The sequence below is a fragment of the Ctenocephalides felis genome, unplaced genomic scaffold (assembly GCF_003426905.1).
Source record: "Ctenocephalides felis isolate EL2017-DRISC unplaced genomic scaffold, ASM342690v1 CF-g0.4_SCAFFOLD_01604, whole genome shotgun sequence".
NCBI lineage: Eukaryota > Metazoa > Arthropoda > Insecta > Siphonaptera > Pulicidae > Ctenocephalides > Ctenocephalides felis.
In genome coordinates this window covers 1,240,819-1,258,178 of record NW_020537758.1, presented here as the reverse complement: position 1 = coordinate 1,258,178, position 17,360 = coordinate 1,240,819, and the positions used below count along the sequence as shown (strand labels likewise).

Here is a 17,360-nt window from a genome sequence, read left to right as displayed (position 1 = left end):
TTATTACGTGGGTGGGCCACCAATTTCTATAGCCATTAAATTGCGTAAACGCGAATATATTGAAAAAATAAACATGCCAAATTTTTATGTCTTTATTTATTTTATTGAAATTCAAATTGTCTTTGTTCAGCAGAAAAGTCGACTTCGATCTAATAGGGAAATAGGTCAAAACTACTTTCTATTGCAAAATCCAATTTTGGCACGATTCGAAATTCGCGGTTCATATAGACATGTCGTCGATCGAAAATTCGATAAAAAAATAATAGACATTATTATTTCTATTTACTAGAAATTAATAATGAAAATTTGAATAAAATAAATATGAAAATGTTGCAAAAATCATTATATCAAGTGTCAAATTGTGTTTTTCATATACTTTGAAGAATTTTTAAATATTTGTTTATATATTGTATATTTATAAGTATTCTGAATTATTCGAAAATTGTTTTATGTTTCTTTTCGAACAATTAATCCCAAAAATGATGAAAAACAGTAAGTTTTTTAGATCTTCAATCTCGACGTTTGGAAATTTAGACTAACTACCTAAAAAACTGACCGTTTTTTCATAAATTTTTGGGTTTTCTTGTTTGTAAAGAAACAGAAAACAATAATATATTTGCATATATACTTAAACTTTAGATTTCTTGTTTGACGTTCAAATATATTCATAAAATGCTTATTTTAAGCCAAATAGTTGAAATAAATATTTATCTATTTATTGTGTACGTTTCGATCCTGTATGTGTGTCATCATTCCGTACGTTTACCAAATTCTAAAATATATTTTATAAAATTAAAAAAACAAGATTACTAAAAATAATTATATAATAATTTTACTAAGCTTGTAATTTTTTTAAAACTTTGTAACAGATAAGACAATGTTTATTTGTAGTAAAATTATCAAAACAAAAAACAACAAATAACCTATTTATTATTTACGTTTCGACACTGTATGTGTGTCATCATTCGGCACGTTAAACAAATTCTGAAAAAAAATTACAAAGTTAGAAAAAACAAGATTTCTAAAAGTAATTATGTAATAATTCTAGTAAGGTAGTAATTTTTTTAAAACTTTGTAAAATCTCTTTGGGTTAAACATAAAGAGTGTCGAAACGTAAATAAAAAATAGTTAACCATTTATTACTTCTGGCTGCAAATAATCATTTCAAATATATATATATATATATATATATATATATATTATATATCCGAGGTGAATGACCATTTTCGCCTATGACTAACGAAAATAATTTCAGTGAAAGGTCTTTGTTCTAAAACAGTATTTACATTTTTTTCATCAGTACAATGATGCTTTGTTCATCTGTCATATATTAAAGATGAATTATTTATGCGGTTTTTTTAAACACATCTCTTTCTTTTTAAGCGTACATTTATTAATAATAAAATATTTGACAACGACATTTTTAGAACTTGTTGAACTATAACACACATACAGAATAAATAATAAAGTAGATTTTATAAATCTTTGTACATGTTGATAAAATACAAACTCGTTTTCATTATATTTATTTCTCGAATTTTTCCCCGCTCTTTGACTATGTCCTACGCACACTACTAATAAGTACCTCCAAAGTAAAGTTCGTGGACTTTGGCAGTGCGTAAATATTTATTCGTAACCGAGTCGGAATTATCATTATTTAAACTAATATCTTCCTTGTTTTGCGAACAATTAAATAAATAAAGTTGTAAATTGCTACGATTGCACGTTGTGCGTTTTTATTTTACGGAAATCGTCTGCAAACGAAGGATTTTCCGAGTTGGCACGTGGCAACACTGACGCCACAAATAGGGACGAGTTGGTGTTGCCAGGTGGAAGATAGAAAAATATATTTTTAGGACGATTTCTATATTAAGATGCATTCTTGCAAAAAACTTATTTGTAGATGAGAAGTAGAAACTAGTGCTGTATGGCATCGTGCCTTAAGGTAAATTGCTGGAACTTCCCGAACCGTAATGAAATATTCGAGAAATTTTAAACGTTTTCAAATAAATTATTACAAATACTGTAACTTTCATTATTTTTACCATCTTGTTATATCTGAGCAAAATGTAAATCATAAATCAATTTATCTCCAGAACATTAACAATCGTCATTTCATTTCGAATTAAATTTCAAAAAAAAAAAAATAGTTGCCTAAATTGAAAAAATGCTCCCGTATAGTCAAAGTCTAAACGCATTTGCAAATAATTCTGTGCGACATTTTCACTTATACTGTGCTCAGCATTGGTGGCATTTTCATATTTTTCAATAGTTTTCACAAAATTGGAAAAGTGCTCCGCTCTCTCAAAAACTCGATTTGAATTTTCTGCACTCTTTGCTCCGTGTCTCCGTAACGGCTGGACCTGCCTTTGCCAAAAACTAATCAGCACATCTCCTTATCAGTAGGGATCGAAGGTTTTTTGAACCATTCAAATCGGTTAATCCGTGCGCCCGAAAACGTGGACGAAAAAATGCGGACATACAAAACACACACACACACATCCATTTTTCTGAGGCATGCCAAAATGTTCAGAAACCTTCAAAACGTCGAGAAATACAAAAATTTTCATTTTCGATTTTGGACATTACTATAACTACCCTACGGGAAGTTAATAAATTTTAATTTTTGGGTGTATTTAGGTAAAGATGTCTAACTGATTATCTCTTATTTTAGATTGTTGAATTCCCGAAGGAGAACTTTATGTTTCCTCGAGAATTTTGTACTAGTTGTAATTGTACCTCAATCACCGCATTATTTCAGTGTAAAAATTTCAAAATATCCGTTAAAAATTATAAATAAATAAACAGCAATTCCTCAAATTCCGCACAAATTCAACATCAATTTCATTTTCAACCGGTTCGAACCGACTCCAACCGCAAAAACGCGCTCATCATTTTTATTATTCTTGAACTTGAATCGAAAATTAATGATTAATGTGTTTCGTCTTTTATTTTGTTATTTTTTGCGACATCGTCAAATATTTTGACAGGTGGAAAACGTCAATCGATCTATGACGTCGGCGACATGACGCCCAAAAAAAAAAGAAAAAAATCGGTATAGATAAACTAGCTGTAAGTGGAATTCTGTCTTAAGGCAATTAGGGCATCGTGCCTTAAGGCAAATTGCTGGAACTTCCCGTACCAAAAATTATTATTTTTTTTTAAAACGATTAACATTTTTGAAAAAAAATTACTTTGAAAAATAAGATTTTTGAGAAACTATAAATTGGACAAAAATTAGTTTTTTTTGAAAAAAAAAAAAATTTTAAAAATTTTTTTTAAAAAATTTTTTTTTTTTTTTTGAAAAAAAATTTTTTTTTCTTCATTTTGACATATTGTGGAAGATCTGAACTTTTTTTTTCAAAGCAATCGTACTGCTTTAACTACATAGGGACAAAATATAAAGCGCGTAAGCGCCGCGTCGCTGTCTAACACATAAGCATTGGTACGGAACCGATAGGAATGTTAACAAAATGTATACTTATTGTTAAAATCTCTATAAAATGTCTGATAATTTGATGTGCATATGTCTAATGATCATTTTTGACCGCCAAATGGCTCTTTTTTTTACTTTTCCTCTATATCTCCGAAACCGCTGGACCTACCTTCATGAAAGTTATATCGATTCTTCATCTTGTCAATACAAATAAAATGTTTTTTTGAATTATTAAAATCGGACGCTCCGTTCTCTTAAAAACTGAGTTACCGTTTTCGGAACTTTTTGCCCCGTATCTTCGGAACGGCTTGACCTGCCTTTGCCAAAAACTAATCAGCACGTCTCTTTATCAATACGGATCGAATGTTTTTTGAATTATTTAAATCGGTTGATCCGTGTTCCCGAAATCGTCGACGAAAATTTGTATCCGCACATACATACACACACATACATACATACATACATACACACCACACACACACACATACACACACACACACACACACACACACACACACATACATCCATTTTTTCTAAGGTATGCCAAAATGTTCAGAAACCTCTGAAACGTAAAGATATATAAAAATTTTCATTTTCGATTTTTTTGCGATTACTATAACTTGCCCTACGGGAAGTTAAAAATAGAATTAGATAACGACTAGATGATGTAAAATTAGACTATTGAAGGTTAATGATTGATAAAGTCGTGACAATTGTTTAATTATAATACAATTGTTGAAATAATATACTTTAGTTCATCGATTTGGGTAGTAAGCAAGAGCGTTACGAAAAATGATATAAATGATGTATTTTTTCATTTTTTCATTCTAAGATATTCTGAAAAATAATATTCCATGCATTTTGAAAATTATTATTTCAAGAGCTTTTGCCAAACTGTTGGTTATTGTGAATTGAGAATTATTTGCGAATGCGTTTAGACTGTGACTATACGGAGCATTTTTTCAAGTTTGTGTAAATTAGGCAACTAATATTTTTTTTAAAATTGATTCCGAAATGAAATGACCATTGTTAATGTTCTGGAGATAAATTGATTTATGATTTAAATTTGATTTGCTCAAAGAAAACAAGATAGCGAAAATAATGAAAGTTACAGTATTTGTAATGATATATTTGAAAAATTTCTCGAATATTTCATTACGGTACGGGAAGTTCTAGCAATTTGCCTTAAGGCACAATGCCATACACCACTAGTAATTATTTTTGTTTATTTAAACTTTGGAACCGTAACCGTAAATAACATTTCTAGGATCACAGGCAAAAATAATGAAAAAATTGCTGCAAATTTCTAAAAATAAAATTATTTGTTAAACTATAAATAAATTTAATCAAGATTGCAAAATAGTACAATACTTGGTAGTATGAGTGAAAAAATAAAATTTCGCAATTTTTTGACCATTTTCCTTGAATTCTGTTCTTTCCTCTAAATGACCGATTTATGCTAAATGTCACATCAAAAGTGACGCAAAACGTTGGTTAAATATAAATATTATTAATTCATCGATTGGCATTTTCGGTTCAATAAACGAAAAGTTTATTATATTTGTTTATACGCAAATATTTAAATGCGATTTATTTGCGAGACGAGAATTTGTGGTGACGCTTGCGCAAACACTTTGACACAATTCCCTCGAATTGCGAATTGTTATTTAATAAATATTTAAATTTATTTATTTAAATGAACACAGGGGGATATATCGGTCGTGATCAAAATGGGATTCACTAACCGATACAGAATAAATATTGTTAAAAAATTTAAGCTATACAATATTATTGATTTAAATTATTTATCCAAGTCTGTTTCCAATGACTCACATCTCATATGATTTCAATCAAATCAATAACAACAATTTAAGGACAAATACGAAGTTTGTTCTCTATTAAATGTTATCAATAATAATAAAATTAATAATTGAAATGACAATTGAAAAAAATAACATTTTCATTAAGCTCGTGCCGAAATTCAATGAACTCGACCGTGAACTTTAAAAATATTAAAGGAGTTGGAGTTCAAGCAATTGGAAACGATGGTAAATGAACCAGGAAGAAAAAATATGAAATTTTGTGACAAGATTGAAATTGATTTTTTATAAATACGTCCAGAAGATATCACAATTTATTGGCTATATAGATATTGGCACATGTAATAATTATAATAGTGATAAGACAGTAACAAAAATAGAGATAGACATACCTTCGAAATTGGTACTTGAATTCCTGGTGTTAATTACTCTTTGCTTTCCAAACTTTTCTGTTTCAAGAATTTCCTATCATGTACTTTTCGTCAAAAATCTGCATTCTGTAATCTTTTTAGTTTTTCCATTTTACAATCGATAATGATGTAGAAGAAGACTACCTACATAAGACAATATTTAAAAATTTCTTGCCCACATATAATTAAAATTACTTATTAATGATTTACTAAAGTAGTACAAAACGAAATTGCCTGACGCTCAGAAAAAAAAATCAGAAATTCCATTCAATTATTGAATTAAGAGTCACAAAAAAGTGTTCTACAAATCTTGATTCGACTCAAATTCAGTGCATGCAATTTAAATAATATACAAATACAAATAATGGTAATAATATATATTCTTGGGGAACATAACATCAAGAAAGTAAAGATTTTAAAACATCTTCATCATTTCAGACGTTTCTAGGTGAAATTCTACGTCATCATCAGTGAACCTACAAAATGACGTAGAATTTTATGTCGAATAATAAGAATGAATAATAAAATAATTTCATAATCAGAATGAACTATTCTTAACACACACACACACACACACACATATATATATATATATATATATATTTTTGTAGAGTTTCGAACAAGAATCCAAAAATAATACAAAATAAAAAACAAGAAAAGTTTTTAATAAACAATTTCTTTATTTAATTATTTGTTTTACTGTCGACGTTTCGGAACTAGGTACGTTCCATCTTCAGGACATCTGTCAAGAAACATGATCTTGATGAGATTTTAGCAAACAATATGTTTAGGAAAAGAAAATAGATTTTTCTTAAATAATAAATTAATTGCAAAAAAAAAATATAATAATGTACAGAAATATGTTAATATGATCAAAATGAAAATGATAAAAATAAATGAGTGGATTATCAGAACAGGATATTAAACATAATAGAAAATTTTTTTGAAAGTTATGGAAATTTTTTAAGAAAAGGTTAATGACAAAGTTGAATTAATTACCTGTATGTTTGAATATATGTTAGCACTTTTTCACTAAACAAGCTTTTTAACAAAAATGAATTTGTGAGTTAATTTTCCGCCGAATAATTAGATTTTGTAAATCAAAATTACTAAAAGATTTGTCTTTTTTTAAAATTATTATTTGAAACACAAATAATATTGTTTTTTAGATGTTGTGCGATTGGTTTTTGAAAATTAACTAAATTGAAACTGATGTGTCCTTTGTAACACGTGTAAACACTTGAACGAGAGCTGTGAGATTGTATGTGTGTGTTTTTATATGTTAGGGTGTGAATACTTAAATTGTTGATCTTAAAAGAAAGTCGATATTAATTGTTTGTCAAAAAGTGTAAAAAATTTAAATATGAGTCATGTAATAGGTTGTGATCTGATCTAATGTTGACACTGTTAGAAACATTTATGAGAATGAGACAACTCTCCGCGAATAACCTTCTAAAGATGCAACTTTCATGATATAAAATCTTTGGAGTGAAATTAAATGAATGGGCGTTTTCTATAGAGTGTTGTACTAGGGTACTTTTGAAATTTTTTTGTTTATGGTGGACCACAGTTTCTTGACAGATGTCCTGAAGATGGAACGTACCTAGTTCCGAAACGTCGACAGTAAAACAAATAATTAAATAAAGAAATTGTTTATTAAAAACTTTTCTTGTTTTTTATTTTGTATTATTTTTGGATTCTTGTTCGAAACTCTACAAAATATACACAAATCCAAGACTCTACCATTCAATATATATATATATATATATATATATATATATATATATATATATAGGGTGGTCCTTAATATGTACATTTTTGAATTTCCTTGCTCCCAAGGGCTCAAATGGTTCCAAATTGATGAAAAACAAGTCTCTGAAAGTTTTAGCCCTTAATATTGTCTTTTAGATAGAGCGCAATTCAATCAAAGCTTCGTATGGAAATGGCATGCATGAATTTTCAAAAATTCTAAAAATGTTCTTAGATATAATTTAGCAAACAAATGAATGAGTTTTATTCAAAATTTGTTGCTAAGTTATACCTGAATTTTTTTTTTTAATTTTGGAAAATTTTTCCATGCTATTTCCATACGAAGTTTGATTGAATTGCGAATTTGGAATTATTTGAGCCCTTGGGAGCAAGGAAATTCAAAAATGTCCATATTAAGGACCACCCTAATATATCTAATATAAATATATCTTGATATTGTTTGTTTCTTGATATTATATATATATATATATATATATATATATAAACTAGTTTTTTAGTTCGACTTCCATATTCCTGATATGAGTATTTGCAGCCAGATTGTCAAAATAAAAACAATAAATAATTAGCGATGACACACATACAATATCGAAGCGTACAGACTATTTGGCTGAAAATAAACATTTCAAGAATATATATATATATATATATATATATGTAAATATATATTCGAATAATATTTGAAATTTTGCGACAATTTTTTTCTCGCAAAAACCTAAATCCTGGTTAAGGTTGTCTAGAAAATGTTTTTTGATCTAATTATCTTGAATCATATGTTCTCATATCATCAAAGTGAATTAAAATTAATGGTAAACAATAAAACGTGCTAATTTTAAGTTTTCTCGGCATTTCAAGTCATTTTGAATCGTTTAAGACTAAAATGGGGAGAAATGTGTGTTCGCGCGTGTGTGAGCCATAATTTAATCTTTCGTCTTAAATATCCGAACAAATTGCAAAAACTGCAGTCATAAAAGCCACAATAATGATAAGATTAAGAATTGTTTTCTTATTATTTTTATCTTTTTTGTCCGTGTCCCCCGGACTATTTGTCGAATCCTGTACAATTGCATAATACCAATACCATCAATAGTGTTGTACTTGCACAATTGCACCTGAACTTGAAATCCGAATCCGATAGCGCAGACGTCGTCCTTGACAAATTATTAACATTAACGGCATTATAATTTGTTTATAAATGCTAATTAAATATTAATTAACAGAAACGTTAGCGCAATTAAAAAGCAAAGGTCGGAAACGAATGCGAATGCGCATCCGCAACTATTATTATTGTTAAGGACTAGTGTAATGGATTTATTCACACATTGGTACGGAACTCTACTTAAAACATTTTTTTCTTAAATTAACCCTGAGTCCTCCCGTAAATTAGCGGTTAAAACTATTGGAATGCAATTAGAATTCCAGTAGCTGACAGCTTAATGTCAAGCAGCACTAATAAAAAATCCATCTGTATTACAGAGCAAGGACAACCGTTGGGTTGCCTTCTGAAAATGACTCAGTTTAGTGAAATCATCACAACAGCTTATGAGATCCTCAAAAATCTGTTCGAATAAAAAATATATACAATTACGAACTCTATATTGCATAGATAAGTATTTTTCAACCCATTTGATGTTAATGGGTTAATGGAATCGTCTCTCTATTCTAGACAAATCGATAAGGGAAATTGTTTGTTTTTAAAATGTTTGTTTTATTGTTAAATAAAAATAAAAAGCAACTAGTTGTAAGTGGCATTTTTCCTTAAGGAAAGTTGCATGAACTTCCCAACACGTGAAACTAATCGACTGAATCGACTAATCAATAAAGAATGTAACAATTTTTAGTTTATTAAAACGAGTCCATTTTGTTTTGCAAAATCACCATTGCAAGTTATGTTCATTATCTATGTTAATAAATAACTAATCGTCATTTTTCCATTTCTAATCTTTTGTTTACAAAATGTTCTATGAAGTCCGAGTTGATAAAATAACTCAATAAAATGCATACAGAGATATTAGAGCGACGATAATGGAATAAAAATTCACTCTTGTCATTGGAATTAATAATAAAAATCAATAGTGATAGATAAATGATGATAAAAGTAGATAAAATTAAATAAAAGTACAAGGATATAGTAAATCTGCCCATCATAGTGAATCTTTGTTTTAAAAGGTAATTTTTTTTTTAAAATACATATTTTTGTTCAAGAAATGTAGAAGATATATAAAATTTATTTAAAACTAGTGGTATATGGCATCGTGCCTTAAGGCAAATTGCTGGAACTTCCCGTACCGTAATGAAGTATTCGAGAACTTTTAAACGTTTTCAAATATATTATTACAAATGCTGTAACTTTCATTAATTTTGCTATCTTGTTATATCTGAGCAAATCAAATGTAAATCATAAATAAATCAATTTATCTCCACAAACATTAACAATCGTCATTTCATTTCGAATTCAATTTCCAAAAAAAAAAATAGTTGCCTAATTTACACAAAATTGAAAAAGTGCTCCTGTATAGTCACAGTCTAAACTTTGCAAATAATTCTGTGCGACATTTTCACTCATACTGTGCTTAGCTTGGCGGCATTTTCACATTTTTCAATAGTTTTCACAAAATTGGAAAAGTGTTCCATTGCATAAACAGTCTAAACGCACTTGGGTAAACATTTGTACCAGAGTGGCGCTTAGACTGCGCTTAGCCTGGGCCATTTTTTGAATTTTTAATCCAAAATTACAAAATTATTTTATGGAAAATAAAAAAAGATGTAATAATTTTTTATCTTCAAAAGCAATTGTTTTGTCAATACAAGAAGAAAGTTTTTTAGATCATTCAAATCGGACGCTTAGTTCACTCAAAAACTGCCGTTTTTTGCACATTTAGCTCTATATCTTCAAAATGGCGGAACCTGTCTTTGCGAAAAACTAATCACCTCTTCTCTCAATCATTACAAATTGAATGTTTTTTAGATCATTCAAATCCAATACTCCGTTCTCTCAAAAACTCGATTTCTATTTTCTGCACTCCTTGCTCTGTATCTCCGTAACGGGTGGACCTGCCTTTGCCAAAAACTAATCAGCATATCTCCCTATCAATAAGGATCGAATGTTTTTTAAACCATTCAAATCGGTTGATCCGTGCGCCCGAAAACGTGGACGAAAAAATGCGGACATACAAAACACACACACACATCCATTTCTTCTGACAATGAGGTATGTCAGTAAAACGTTCAGAAACCTTCAAAACGTCGAGAAATGCAAAAATTTTTATTTTCGATTTTCGGCCCATTACTATAACTACCTTACGGGAAGTTAAATATAATGTGTATTGAAAATTCTTGTTATAAAGCACGAAAAAGTACTTGGGATCTACATATGCCATATTTCTTATCATTTACAGGGCTCATGACACTTTCAATCAAAACCTCCAAATAACAAATACCCTCAAAATATAAAAAATGAAAGAAAACGGCAAAAGAAACCCCGAAATGCACGCCTATGTCAACCACGGCCTGGTCGTGTCCAGCTCAGATGTCCCAGAACCCCATGGGTTCCTCCAGGGCAGCAACGAATTCATTTGTGAGTACAAATTGACCCAAAAATAAAAAAAATAAATTAACCGAATAAACTGATGTTTATGTTTTTGTTCGCAATTATTTTGCAGTAACCGATGATAAACAATCAAAAACCAAAGAGAGATTGAAATCGATGATGCCTGTCGCCAAACGGAAACTGCAAGGTGCTTGTTCGAAAAAAATGTTGTATAAAAGATTGCCGATATTAAATTGGCTACCAAAGTGAGTAGAATGGATACCAGAAAAATCATATATTGTTCTTATATTTAATTTTTATATTTTTTCAAGGTATAATTCAACGGACGCCGTTGGCGATTTGGTTGCAGGAATAACTGTCGGTCTGACTGTGATACCACAATCTTTAGCATATTCAAATATAGCACATCTACCTCCTCAGGTAACCAGAAAAAATACACCAAAAAAGAACAAATAGATTTTTTTTAATCTTTTTATGTGAAATCCTTATGTCTATCATATTTGTCAAAATCCAGTTAAAAATGAGTCATCAGAATTAGCAAAACTAATATACTTTGGCAACTTTAAAGAATTTTTGCCATCATTTTCTTTTACTTGGTATTGACAAAACAGAAAGTAATAATTATTGATGGCAAATGAAAAATGATGATAAAAATTCTTCTTACGAATCCTTGTTTCCATAAAGCTTGTTAATAAGTTTTAGTTATCCAAATAAAATGTAAAAGATTAATTAATTAATAAAAACATTTTTACCTTTTGTTATGATGATCCCAAATTGAAAGTAAAATTGTCTAAAATTTTAATCTACATGAAGACATCCTGATCTTTATAGAATAATTTTGTCCACAATGTTCAATTATCTTCCTTTTGTTTACAAAATTGAAAAATTCTGATACGTTTAGTACCATACCAAATCTCCAAAAATAGGTTTCCTCGACCACCAATTTTGCGAAATTCCTAAATGAGAAGTTTGATATTAGTCATAAATTTTAACAAATACTGGTAAATTTCTTGTGACAACAATTATAAATTAGCTATACCAAAATTATAATTTTGGTATGTATAGATACCAAGTTGGAGAAAAATCCTGTTGTTTACAAGTCATTTTGTTCATAATGTTTGACAAATTCCAGTTCACTATTATTAGTCATCAGAATAAAGTTAGCAAGATCAATTAATTAATTTCTATAAACTGGCTACAATTTTACCTTTTTGATATAAATATATCTATAGAATATTTAAAATCCCTTATTTACTTAGAATCTAATTAGATTCAACTTGGATTCATAAATATTGTTATACCAAGCTGAAAATAATTAAATAAATTCTATCCTTTTATCTGTAATGTTTCTTGGACATCAATTCACCAATATTAATCATTAGAACAAAATTTAAATTAATCTGTTAATAAGTATACTTGTTTACCTTTTGTTATGAATGATTTGCCTGATATCTATTGATTATGATCTTTATTTTTCTGGATGAAGACATTCTGCATATTATAGCATTGTTCAGAATCATCAATCATCTGTGTTTTGTTCACAAAATTCGAAAATCCTGATAAATTTAGTCGCATACTAAGTTTTCTTGGTTAAGAATTTGGCAAACTTCCTAAACGATAATGTGTATATTAGTCAACAATTTTAACTATAAAACCAAAAAACTAAAAATCAACTTATTAAAAAAAATGTAATATAGGAAACTGTATATCTAAGTCTTTAGCATAAAAGAGTACATTCTTCATAACTAGTGTGAAATTTTCAAAAAATCAAATTTTCAATTTTTCCATATTTCGATACGTTATATCTTTAAAAATAACATACCAATATTTTAAATCGATATCCTAAATAGTTTTTGAGTTACAAGCATTTAAAGAGTGTATATATAGTATATAGTATAACGATTATTTTATCTTTAAAACGCGTTTTTCTCGAAACAGCATTTTCCGAATTTGCTGCAGCGATTACTCAAAAACAAATGATCCGATCACTATCGAATTTTTTTTACATGTTCTATATATAGTTCTCCGTAAAATGAACTATCGATTTTTTGATCGGATCAAAAATAGAATTTTTGATCCGATCAAAAACGACCAAAATTTTGCGTAAAATTCGACTTTTTTTTAAAAAACGCCGTAATTTTGTCAATTTTTGATTTTTTTTCTTCATCGTAGTTCATTTTACAGAAAATATTATCTAGTTTAACAAGCATTTTTCTTTTTTAAATTTCATCCGCCTAGAAGGCCGGAATCACTGCAGCAGTGAAGGGCCCTTTTTTGTCGCGCCGCTGGAGATCGACGATAACTTAAAAAATATTTAATTTTTTCCTTCAAGAATTTTACTATGTATTCTCAAAATATGTATAAATATATTCCCAAAATTTTAAAAAGATTGATAAAGTAGTTTTTTAAATATAAATTCCCAAAAATCACCTTTTTTTAGGCGGTTACACTAGTTGTGCCCCTTAAAAGTCTGAGCATTGTCTACACACTTAGTCAATTGACAACATTTTATCCAAAATTTTGTCCAAAAATTTTCACACAATGAAATTAAAATCATTCCAACAAACTCCTTAAAAACCCTTAGGCAACAATAAACAAATTTAAAAAAAATATGTCAAATTTCTCACCTGAATAATTGTTATGTCCTTTCGGTCTTACCTTTACCAATTAATGTTGATTTTATTCTAGTACGGTTTATACAGTTCCTTCCTCGGTTGTCTCATCTACATAGTCCTTGGGAGCTGCAAAGATGTCCCAATGGGCCCCACAGCAATAGCTTCTTTATTAACATTCCAATCTACAAAAGATTTGGGAGTCGAATACGCCATCCTGCTCTGTTTCCTGTCAGGAGTCGTCGAAATCGCCATGGGCGTCCTAGGATTAGGTATCATGATAAAAATTGATACAGAAAACACATACTCAAAATGAAGTAAATTTACTAAGAACTTTTTCTCACCAGGTTTCCTGATCGACTTCGTGTCTGGTCCAGTAGCATCAGGGTTCACTTCTGCAGTTGCTCTGATTATTGTCACGTCACAAGTTAAAGATGTTTTGGGTATTGAAACAAGCGGGAGTACATTTTTAGATATGTGGTCAAGTATATCTAAAAATATTTCCGATTCCCAAATGTGGGACTGCGTGATGGGTGCTGCTTGTATTATTATTCTACTCATCATGAGGGTAATTAAAATTAAATTGGTACCAAATAAATAACAAATTTTTATATATATTTTTTTAAATTTGTAGTTAATAGCCATGTTGAAAATCGGTCCAGCAGACGATGCATTGAAGTCCAAAAAGCAAAAAGTGATCAACAAAATGTTATGGTTAATTGGAACTGCCAGAAATGCCATTCTGGTGGTAGTCTGCGGTTTAATTGGATATGCCTTGACCGACAGCGATTTAAAAACACCTTTTAAAGTCATAGGTAATACAATAAAATTTAAATCAGCATTAAATAGTTAACTTCCCGTAGGGCAAGTTATAGTAATCGCAAAAAAATTGAAAATGAAAATTTTTATATAACTTTACGTTTCAAAGGTTTCTGAGTATTTTGGCATACCTTAGAAAAAATGAATGTATGTGTGTGTGTGTGTGTGTATCTGCGTGTATGTGTGTGTGTGCGGATACAAATTTTTGTCGACGATTTCGGGAACACGGATGAAGCGATTTGAATAATTCAAAAAACATTCGATTCGTATTGATAAAGGAGACGTGCTGATTAGAATTTTGGCGAAGGCAGGTCTAGCCGTTCCGAAGATACGGGGCAAATAGTGCCAAAAATGTTAACTCAGTTTTTAAGAGAACGGAGCGTCCGATTTGAATAATTCAAAAAACATTTTACTTGTATTAACAAGATGAAAAACTGATCAAATTTTCATGGAGGCAGGTCTCGGTTTCAAAGATCTAGTAAAAAAAGTAAAAAAATGCCATTTGGCGGTCAAAAATGATTATTAGACATATGTACATCAAATTATCATATATTTTATAGAGATTTTAACAAAAAGTATAAATTTTGTTTACATTCCTATGGGTTCCGTACCAATGTTTATCCGTTAGACGCCGACGCGGCGCTTACGCGCTTCGATATTTTGTCTCTACGCAGTTAAAGCAGTACGATTGCTTTGAAAAAAGTTCAGAATTTCCAAAATATTTTAAAATAAATTCTTCAAAAAGTCTTTATTTTTCAAAAAAAGTAAATTTTTGTCAAAAGTTTATAGTTTCTCAAAAATCTAATATTTTCACAGTAAACTTTTTTCAAAAATGTTAATCTTCTTAAAAAAAAAAAATTTGGTACGGGAAGTTTCAGCAATTTGCTTCGGCACGATGCCATGCGCCCCACTAATTACCATTAAACTTATTTTTTTTTTATAATTTTATTTGAACAGCAATCAGAACTAATGGGTTCTATGAGCTGTTGTGAGTAAGATCTTACAAACTACGTTTTATTATTAAACTTATGAATATTATCGTAGGTGAAGTACCTTCTGGACTTCCCCAAGTGATGCTGCCACCATTTTCCGTGGAGCGCAACAACGAGACCATCAATTTCTTCCAAATGACTTCTCAACTCGGTTCTGGAATTATAGTTGTACCTTTGGTGTCCTTGTTGGAAAACATTGCAATCTGCAAAGCTTTTGGTAAGTCAACACAAAAAATACCTACACCATCTAATATTTAAATACAACTACTAACCTTGTTTTGTGCTTACAGCAAATGGTAAATCAGTTGATGCCACTCAGGAATTGTTGGCTATCGGAGCAGCCAATGTGGGAAATTCTTTCGTTCAAGGTTTTCCTGGTACTGGTTCTTTAAGTCGAGGGGCTGTTAACAATGCCAGTGGTGCCAGGACTCCTTTGGGAGGTCTTTACACAGGTAAGGAGTAATTGACCAAATTGGTATAAGACATTGGTTTTATATTTATTGTCTTACAGGATTGTTGGTGATAGCGGCTTTGCTGTTTTTCACTCCGTACTTCTTTTTCATACCAAAGGCTTCTCTTGGAGCAATAATCATAGCAGCTGTGGTCTTCATGGTTGAAGTTAAAGTTGTGAAACCAATGTGGAGAACTAAAAGTAACTACTCACAATACAAAATCATTTTACGAATAATTTCTAATGATTCTTAACTTTTGTACAGAAAGCGATTTGATTCCTGGAATCTTCACATTTGTTGCTTGCCTAGTGTTTCCTTTGGAATATGGTATTTTAGTTGGCATCGGGATAAATGTGATCTTCATTCTTTATCATGCAGCAAGACCAAAGATTTCTTTAGAAATTTTGACGGTAAGTTCCAAACTTGGTAAACAACAATAACTTTTACATAAAAATTTATCACGAGTCCATTATTACTCGATTCTTGTCTTTTACCCAGAGTCCTGCTGGTGCAACCTACCTGATGCTGACCCCAGATAGATGTTTAATCTTCCCATCAGTGGACTATGTCCGCAACATTGTCAACAAACAATCAACCAAGAACCACCAGACTTTATACCCTGTCGTAATAGATTGCTCCCATGTCTATGGAGCTGACTACACGGCTGCTACAGTCATCAAAATCTTGATAGAAGATTTCAGGAAACGTAATCAAGGTTTATATTTCTATAATCTGAAACCTAGTGTCTGCCAGACGTTCGAGGCTTTAAGTGCAGAACATCTGGTAGTATTTTATAGAAGGGAATGTTTAGATGATCTGTTAAAACAGACGGAGAGTAGTACTGAAAAAGTGTAGGATGTAGGTATAGGTTTATTATTCATTCATTCATCTGGTATATAATTTAACTATATGCATATTGTGATTGTATTTTATTAGCTTCGATTACCATATCCAACGTGTTTTGGATGTTGTGGACAATCGAAGTTTGTAGCAAATATTTTTATAGTGATACAAAGGGACCATAAGGACTTCACAACTTTGGTCAAGTCGTGGCAAAAAATTTTAAATAGTGAATTATCTTTTATCTGGCATCTCAGCATGATGTGATTTAACCATAAAAAACTCCATACTTGTGTAATATTTATTAAAACTAAACTAAGTTATTAGTTTTAGGCAGCTAATATTAACAAAAACTAGCTTTATTTAATATTTTGTTAATAAGCAAAAAATTGGTGTCTTGTCATCGAACCAAAACAAGAAAAAAACAATTGAAAGACCTCTAGCATTAAATCACAGCTGTGATAATTGTCTGTGCTAATTTTTAATGAAGACAACACAATTTTAGTTTTAGAGAAAATGATAAATAGAAGAAAAAAAGATCTTAATGGAAAAGTATTAGTTACCATTAGACGTGTATAGTATTATTTAACTTTTTAATTGAATTTAACAGCAGATTTAGAAAGCCTTATAGGTAGACGCAGTAGTCATCAATTAGATTGATT

At 30.0% G+C, this 17,360-nt stretch overlaps 1 protein-coding gene across 1 annotated transcript in view; it reads left to right on the top strand.

Annotated features, from left to right (window-relative positions):
* LOC113372316 (sodium-independent sulfate anion transporter) overlaps nucleotides 1-16,713 on the top strand; it is a 19,594-nt gene extending 2,881 nt beyond the window's left edge. The window contains exons 2-12 of the mRNA XM_026612637.1: nucleotides 10,832-11,010; nucleotides 11,096-11,228; nucleotides 11,295-11,403; nucleotides 13,672-13,867; nucleotides 13,943-14,163; nucleotides 14,230-14,410; nucleotides 15,459-15,623; nucleotides 15,697-15,858; nucleotides 15,918-16,058; nucleotides 16,123-16,268; nucleotides 16,357-16,713. Coding sequence (XP_026468422.1) covers nucleotides 10,890-11,010; nucleotides 11,096-11,228; nucleotides 11,295-11,403; nucleotides 13,672-13,867; nucleotides 13,943-14,163; nucleotides 14,230-14,410; nucleotides 15,459-15,623; nucleotides 15,697-15,858; nucleotides 15,918-16,058; nucleotides 16,123-16,268; nucleotides 16,357-16,713 — 1,932 coding nt within the window. The 5' untranslated portion in view covers nucleotides 10,832-10,889. The remainder of the gene's footprint in view (nucleotides 1-10,831; nucleotides 11,011-11,095; nucleotides 11,229-11,294; nucleotides 11,404-13,671; nucleotides 13,868-13,942; nucleotides 14,164-14,229; nucleotides 14,411-15,458; nucleotides 15,624-15,696; nucleotides 15,859-15,917; nucleotides 16,059-16,122; nucleotides 16,269-16,356) is intronic.
* The last annotated feature ends 647 nt before the right edge of the window (nucleotides 16,714-17,360 follow it).